An 8,734-nucleotide genomic window follows, 5' to 3' on the forward strand; every position below is an offset into this window, starting at 1 on the left:
AGAATTTCATAATAGATTTGATAATGTAGTTTTAAGTACCCTTATACTTGCATGTTATGTTAGCTTGGATCTTGTATAGTTGTTGAGATTGAGGCTAGCTGTTAAAGATGAGGATTTGGATTTGTGATTCGATTTTATAGAACATTATTTTGACATTGACCTCCTTTTGGGTATATAAACACATGAAAACTTGTCTTATTTAATCAATCAGTAAGTTGGATTGTTACAGAAACCATACCTGCTGTAGGAGTTGACTCTCTCCTAGCATCTCCATTGCCTCCAGCATGGTGATCCAAAACTCTCCACCGAGCAGCAGTGGCGGAGATAACCAAAGTCGAACTGGGGTGATCTAGAGGTGGGCTATAATGTGGGGCTCCCCCAAGCCAGGGTGGAGCCATCTTTCTCTTTTTCATTTTTCTTCTTTTTATGGCCCTCTTCTTTTTACGGGCTTGCTTGATGGTACCCCAAGATCATCATAATCTTCTTTCATCAGAACAGTTTCCTTCTAATTCTCAGCAACAACATTCTTTATCTTTTTCTTATCATCCTCGAACTCCTCACTAAACACTGGGGCAACAAAAACATCGCACCCCTCAATCTTCTCATCGGCCATACCCTTAACTACCTCAAAGGAACAAATTACCTCGACCATAAGCTCTTTGGATGACTTGAAGAAATCAAATACAACCTTCTCATGGGCCATCCAGATAGTGATGGTCTCAGATTCGCAATCAATAAGGGCACCCAAAGTCTTCAGAGCATCTCTTCCTAAAATAAGGGGAATGTAAGGATCCTCCGCCATATCTAGCACCACAAAATCACGTGGGACTACAATGCTTCCCACTTAGATTGGGAGGTCCTCGAACTCCCCACAAAGCAGTTTTATGCTTCGGTCGGCCAGTTGGATGGTATTCTTAATTGGCTTGAGCTCAAAAGTTAGTTTCTTGGCAATGGACATCGGCATGAGGCTAATGGAGGCCCCAAGGTCAGCAAGTGCTCCTTTAGAATTGAGTTTTCCAAGGGTAACCGGGATCACAAAGGGTCCTTTAGCTTTTACTTTCTTGGACCAGTTGCCTTAAATGATGACACTCACGTACTCTGGCAAACTAATCACTTCGTCCCCACGCTTCTTCTTGTTCCCTAAGAGAGTTTTCAGGTACTTAGCATATTCAGGCATTTGTTCCATGGCCTTCAAGAAGGGTATCTTCATTTAAAGTTGTCGTATATGCTCTAAGAATTTAAGAAACTTTTCTTTCCATTGTTTCTCCACCGCTTTTTAAGGAAAAGGTAGCTGTGGAGCATGTTGAAGCTCAAGTTTCCTCCTTTCTTGTATCTTCCTCCATCTCTCTTCTTCATCCTTCTTTTTTGCTCTTTCTCTTCTTCTTCAACTGCATCTTACTTCTTCTTATCTTCTTTATCAACTTTTTTCTCTTCTCTCTCCTTAAGATCATTTCTATACTCAATCTTCTCTAAAAGATCATGACCTGTCGAAGAACCGTTCCCAAAATCACCCAAAGGAGCTACCACAGGAGTGGTATACAAAGTTCTCAATCTAAGGAAGTTGGACTTGCAAGTATGATGGTTAGGGTTGGAGTTTGGGGTGCTTGGTGATAGGGGTTGGGTGGATGGTTTTTATTGGGCAAGAGATTGGAATAGCAATGGTAGAGGTGGATGGGTCATCTAAGCAAGTCGAGATTCGAACAACTTCCGTTGTTGCATCTGAATAATCAAGGTTTGTTTGATTTGGTAGAGTGTTTGGTTTTGTTGAGCAAGAGAGCTCACTTGAGAGGATAGATAAATATGTGAGAGCATCGTTCGGCGGTGGTTGTGTAGATGGATATGGTAGGTTGGGGTTGGGTCTTAGCACTTGAAGGTATGGCCTATTCCCATTAGGCTTAGGAAAACTCTGACCTGCTTGATTACTATAGGGCATATGGTTATTGTAGTTGTAGCCTTGGTTGAAGTTTCCTTGGCTAGAATTATTAAAGGGAGTGTTGGACCTTTTGAGTTTTGATGATGACCACACTTTAGCAAATATGTGTTTAGAGATTTTGTGCAGGTCGATATCCGATTAATTGTGATCGTTGATAGTACCTATGGCTTAGTTCATGGGAATATACATGTCAAAAGGTTTCAAGAGATGCTAGAAGAGTATATCACGTGGGATGTAAAATGGAGACAGGAAGTCTACTGTTCCCAGGTTTGATGTTCTAGCAAGTTGGAATTTGGAGACAGCGCAGTGTTCCCAAACTGAAGTCAATTTGCGTTAGCTAATAAATTCTATCTTTTATTTTTTAGTTAATGTATTTAAATTAATTGGTTGCATTAGTTTATTAAAGTTAATTGGCAAAAAGAATTTCTAAAATTCCTTACGTGGTGGTTTCAAGATTAATTCCTTATTTTTAAGAGATAAACTTGGATCTACTAAAAAGTAGGAACAGCAGTTAGGTCTTAATTATTTTTGGATTTTCTGAAAAAATAATAAAATTAATCTTTTCCTAAAAATAGTAAAAATAACCATTTTCTAAGAATTAGTCAAAAGATAACCGTTTTTAGAATTAGTCAAAAGATAACCGTTTTACCAAACCGTTTTCTAAATATAGCATGAAGTTCCAGCCATTAATTTGGGGAACAGGAATTACTACTGAAGAAACTGCTACTTTAGGGAACAGCGGTTATTAAGGAACAGCGGTTATCAGGAAATAGCGGTTACTAATTGCCTTAACCGTTTGTTTGATTTATTCAAAGGCTGAAGTATTAACCGTTTTGTGATTCATTCAGCATCATTCATTGATCCATGACTAAGGATAATGGGTTGGAATATTTTTCTATTTTTAGAAATTTATTTTATTATAAATAAGCTAACTAGCTCGGTTTTTCAAAGAGAATTAACGCATGCTTTAAGAGAAAAATAATTTTTGTGCGTTTGATTTTGAAATTCTACAAGTAATATTTTGTGCTTTTAAATTGCCAATTAATTCATAATATTTACTTGTGCAACTCTTTGATTTATTTTAGAGAATTTCTATCCTTTTTGTAAGGGATTTTGAGAGTTTATGTAATTAGACTCGGGTGAGTCTAAGGGGGAAGTTAGATAGCTTTTAGTGAAGCTAGAGAGGATTAGCTTATTGTAAAGCTAAGTTTGTTGCTTTGAGTAAAGCAATTAGAGAGTGAAGAGTTGGCCTAGTTGTTTCGCTTCGAGTGAAGTAAGGTGTTTATTGTAATTGTAACTAATTGCCTTAAACATAGTGAAGTTGTTAGAAATCCCAAGTGGTCGTGGTTTTTCCTTTTGTTTAGGCCCAAAAGGTTTCCACGTAAAATCGTGTGTCTCTCTTATTATTTTGCTCTTAGTTTAAGCTTTATTTATTTTGAATAATTCCGCAAAAACAGGGCACAATCGCTTAAACTTGCAACAACAACAATTCACCCCCCCTCTTGTTGCTGTTCCCGTTCCTAATTGAATCAACAATTGGTATCAGAGCCCTGTTCCCAGAAGATCAGGAAACCCTGAGGGCAGATTCTGGTGTTCCCGAAAAATGTCAATTATGAACGAGCGAATGGAAGAAGGGTATTCAACTCAAAGACCGCCAATGTTCGATGGAAAATTCTATACATACTGGAAGAATAGGATGGAGATCTTCATCAAAGCGGAAAATTATCAAGTTTGGAGAGTCATAGAAATCGGAGATTTTGAGGTAACCACTACTAACTCCAACAATGAAATTGTTCCCAAACCTATAACCGAATATGAAAAAGAAGATTTTCAGAAAATGGAATTAAATGCTCTTGCTATAAAATTACTTCATTGTGGTCTTGGACCAAACGAGCATAATAGAATTATGGGGTGCAAATCCGCTAAGCAAATTTGGGACCTACTTGCTGTTACCCATGAGGGAACAAGTGAAGTAAAACGGTCCAAAATTGATTTGTTAATGTCTAAATACGAGAGATTTGTTATGGAGCCAAGAGAAAGTATCCAAGAGATGTTCACTAGGTTCACCAACATAACAAACGAGCTTGTCTCTCTTGGAAAAATAATTCCCACTGATGAACAAGTAAGGAAGATTCTTAGGAGCCTTCCTCAAGATGAGCGCTGGAGGGCCAAGGTTACTGCTATACAAGAGTCCAAAGATTTTACAAAGTTTAATCTAGAGGAGCTGGCTGGTTCCCTAATGACACATGAATTGCATTTGGGAACAGCAGACAGTTCTAGGAACAAGGGACTGGCTCTGGCAGCGGGGGAACAGGACGAATCAGAATGTGATGAGGAAGAGGCTGCTTTATTGGTACGAAAATTCAAGAAGTTCTTCAGGAACAGCAGGTATGCAAATCAAAGAAACAACAAAGAAAGAAGAACAAAAAATCTTGAATGCCACAAATGTGGAAGTACCGAACACTTCATCAAGGATTGCCCAACATGGAAGAATGAAAAGGGCAAGGGAAAGACAAGAGATTCAAGAAGACCGTTGAACAAAGAAAATTTTAACAAGACTGACTTTCGTAAGGCCATGATTGCTGCATGGGGAGAAACTGAAAGTGAGAATGAAACTATTGTTCCCGAAGAAGAGGAGACAGCTAACCTATGTCTCATGGCTACACATAAAGGCAAGGAGAAGCAGGTAAATATTTCTAATTCATTTTCTGACCATTCATTCAATCCAAGTAAAAATGAATTAAAAGAGTTGTTAAAAGAGGCACAAGTTAAACTTGAAAATTGCAATGATAAGTTTCTCAAGTTAGAAAAGGAACTTAAGGTAAGCAAAGACCATGTCTCATACATAAACACCTTTAGACATGATGTCCAAAACAGATTTTTCGGTTTGTTGGACCAAAATATAATCCTAAAGGAAAATATGGAGAGACTTAAGAAGGAAAATGTTATTCTTAATATTGAGCTATCGCAATACAAATTATTAAGCTTAAATGAGGAATTGATAGATGCATCTACCAAAGATTTATGCAATGATTTTCAATATTTAAAAATGAATTCGGAATCCAACGGTAACAACAAAAACAATCTTGAATTAAATTCAAGAGAAAAAGGGAAAATCAAAATAACTCCCAAATGGATTCTAGATGCTAAAAGTAAGAAATCACAAGGCCTAAAATATTTTAAGAATAACAAAAGTAAGAAAGCTTACGTTGATCTTCCTAGAGACAGGTACTGTACCTTCTGTGGAAAAGCTGGCCATCTGAAGGAACAGTGCACCAAAAGGGAACAGTATACTGTCTCTAACAGAAACTATGTCGATAACATTCAAATTGATAAATATGATTTATGTAAGATCGACAAGGAACCCAAGAAAGTCTGGGTTCCTATAATTAACAATTAATTATCTTACAGGTCCAAGTGAGGGGGAACAGCTCATGGTATCTCGACAGTGGGTGTTCCAAGCATATGACGGGTAACAAATCTAAATTTCTCTCACTTGAAGCCTATGATGGGGGAACAGTAACCTTCGGTGACAATATGAAGGGTGAGATAATCGCCAAAGGAAAGGTTGGAAGGTCATGTTCCCACGCCATTGATAATGTATTTTTAGTCGAGAATTTGAAACACAACTTACTCAGCATTTCTCAATTTTGTGATAAGGGTAACTCTGTAAACTTTACTTCTGAAAAGTGCATTATTTCTAGGAACGACACAGGAGACATCATTCTTGAGGGAATCAGAAAAGGGAACACTTATGTGGTGGACCTGGACACTGTTCCCAGAAACAGTCTAACGTGTCTAAGTGTTATAGAAGACGACCCACTTCTTTGGCATAAGCGTCTAGGTCATGCTAGTTATTCATTGATTAATACATTAAGATCTAAAGACCTAGTTAGAGGACTACCATCTATAAAATTCCTTAAGGATGAAATATGTGATCCTTGTGCCAAAGGAAAACAAGTAAGGTCATCTTTTAAACCAAAGAATGTTGTGACCACCTCAAAAACGCTTGAATTATTACATATGGATTTGTGTGGACCTATGAGAATACAAAGCCGTAGTGGCAAGAGATATGTGTTTGTTATTGTTGATGATTATAGTAGATTTACATGGACTTTATTTTTAGTTAGTAAAGATGAAGCCTTTAATGAGTTTGTCTCTTTCGCTAACAAAATACAAAAATCTACCAATAATCAAATTGTTCACATAAGGTCAGATCATGGTAAAGAATTTGAAAATTCAAGCTTTATGAGTTATTGCAATGAACATGGAATAAGTCACAATTTTTCCGCCCCTAGAACACCACAACAAAATGGTGTAGTAGAAAGGAAAAATAGAACTTTAGAAGAAATGGCTAGGACTATGTTGATTGCTAGTGGTTTACCTAGAAATTTTTGGGCCGAGGCTGTTAATACTGCATGTTATATTTTAAATAGAGTATTGATAAGACCAATCACTTCTAAGACACCCTATGAACTGTTTAAAGGTGTTAAACCAAATATTGCCTATTTTCGTGTGTTTGGATGCAAATGTTTTGTACATGTTAATGGAAAACGGAATATAGGTAAATTTGATGAAAGAAGTGATGAAGCAGTATTTCTTGGCTATTCATCTCAAAGTAAGGCATATAGAGTCTATAACAAAAGAACAATGAGTGTGGAAGAATCCGTTCACATAATTTTCGATGAAACTAACTTTTTGTCAAGTGAACAGGATACAAATAATTTTAAGATTGGTCTTGCAAATCTAGAGGACGATGATGAAGAATTGAAAGTGCAAGATCAAGGAACAGCTGGTGAACAGCCGGTTCCAGCAGAAGTAGAAAGTACTGATCAAGTTCAGGAACTGCCAGAACATCAGGAACAGCAGACTGTTCCTAATCCAGCTGTTCCCACAGATGAGCAGAACAATCCAGTAGCTGAACAGAATGTTAATCAAGCTGATGAACCAGAACATGCTACTGTTCCCACAAGAGATTTTGTGCCAAAACCTTGGAGATATCAAAAATACCATCCTCTTGATTTGATTATAAGTGATTTGAATAATGGAACACAAACTCGATCTCAAATGAGAAATTTTTGTGCACATTTTGCGTTCCTATCATCACTTGAACCCAAAAATCACGAAGAAGCTCTAAAGGATTCGGAATGGGTCATAGCCATGCAAGATGAATTGAACGAATTTGAAAGGAACAAAGTATGGCATTTAGAACCCAAACCAAAACATAAGAAGGTAATTGGTTTGAAATGGGTATTTCGAAACAAACTAGATGAGCATGGAATAATTGTAAGAAACAAAGCAAGGCTCGTGGTCAAAGGGTACAATCAACAAGAAGGTATTGATTATACTGAGACATTTGCTCCAGTAGCAAGGTTAGAAGCTATTAGAATTTTAATTTCTTTTGCTGCATTTATGAACTTTAAATTATATCAAATGGATGTGAAATGTGCTTTCTTGAATGGTTTTCTTGATGAAGAAGTTTTTGTTGAACAACCGCCTGGCTTTGAGAATACCTCGTGTCTTGATCATGTCTATAAGCTTGATAAAGCTCTTTATGGGTTGAAACAAGCTCCAAGGCAATGGTATGAAAGACTATCAAAGTTTTTGATCCAAAATGACTTTATTAGAGGTAAAATTGATAAAACCTTATTCTTTAAGAATAAAGGTTCCAATATATTAGTTGTTCAAATATATGTTGATGATATTATTTTTGGTGCCACAAATGAATTGCTATGTAAAGAATTTGCTATCCTTATGAGCACTGAATTTGAAATGAGCATGATGGGAGAATTAAATTTCTTTCTTGGTTTGCAAATTAAACAAACTGCTAATGGTATCTTTATTCATCAACAAAAATATATAAAAGAACTTCTTAAGAAATATGGCTTGAATAACGCTAAAACCAACCATACACCCATGGCTACTAATGTAAGATTAGATGAAGATACAAATGGAACAAATATTGACCAAACTATGTATAGAGGCATGATTGGATCTTTATTATATCTAACTGCTAGTAGACCCGATATTTCATTTAGTGTTGGTCTATGTGCGAGATTTCAATCTAACCCTAAAGAATCACATCTAACTGCAGTAAAACGTATTTTGAGATATCTAAAGGGAACAGATGATTTATCATTATTTTATCCTAAAAGTGATGTCTTTGATTTGAAAGGCTTTAGTGATGCAGATTATGCAGGAGATCTTGTTAATAGAAAAAGCACGTCAGGTATGGTACAATTTCTTGGCTCATGTTTAGTTTCGTGGAGTTCCAAGAAACAAAACACTGTTGCATTATCAACTGCTGAAGCTGAGTACGTAGCAGCAGCAGCTTGCTGTTCCCAAATGATATGGATAAAGCAGCAGCTAAGAGACTTTGGTATTAAGTATGCATGTGTTCCTATTTATTGCGATAATACCAGTGCCATATGCATATCCAAAGATCCAGTGCATCACTCACGAGTAAAGCACATCCATATTAGGCATCATTTTCTTAAGGATAATGTTGAAAATAAAAATATTATTGTTAAGCATGTAAACACTAACGAGCAAATAGCAGATATCATGACCAAACCGCTTCCAAGGGAACAGCATGAGAAAATGAGATTGGAACTTGGCATGATCAAGCTGCATTAAAAGAAGTGTCATATATGATTCTTAGAGACAAAATAAAAATTGAAAATGATCAATCAACCACAATAAACTTGATTGAAAGATCAATTATCGAAAGGATCAGGTACGCATTTTTTAAAGGTATATACTTTGAATGTTCTTATGATTGCATGATTATTTTGATCAAAC

General features: G+C 36.5%; 1 protein-coding gene across 1 annotated transcript; it reads right to left on the bottom strand.

Moving 5' to 3' along the window:
- Positions 1-844: 844 nt before the first annotated feature.
- On the bottom strand, positions 845-1,210 carry LOC130813469 (uncharacterized). The gene is made up of 2 exons (XM_057679302.1): positions 1,115-1,210; positions 845-1,060 (listed from the first exon to the last, which is right to left on the bottom strand). The coding sequence occupies exons 1-2, from the start codon at positions 1,208-1,210 to the stop codon at positions 845-847; spliced, it is 312 nt and encodes a 103-aa protein (XP_057535285.1).
- Positions 1,211-8,734: the final 7,524 nt, after the last annotated feature.

The sequence above is a fragment of the Amaranthus tricolor genome, chromosome 5 (assembly GCF_026212465.1).
Source record: "Amaranthus tricolor cultivar Red isolate AtriRed21 chromosome 5, ASM2621246v1, whole genome shotgun sequence".
Lineage (NCBI taxonomy): Eukaryota > Viridiplantae > Streptophyta > Magnoliopsida > Caryophyllales > Amaranthaceae > Amaranthus > Amaranthus tricolor.

Coding starts and splice junctions, on each gene's coding strand:
- LOC130813469 (XM_057679302.1), bottom strand. CDS start 1,210: ATGAAGATACCCTTCTTGAAGGCCATGGAACAAATGCCTGAATATGCT. Junction 1,061..1,114: donor AGAAGAAGCGTGGGGACGAA/GTGATTAGTTTG, acceptor AACTGGTCCAAG/AAAGTAAAAGCTAAAGGACC.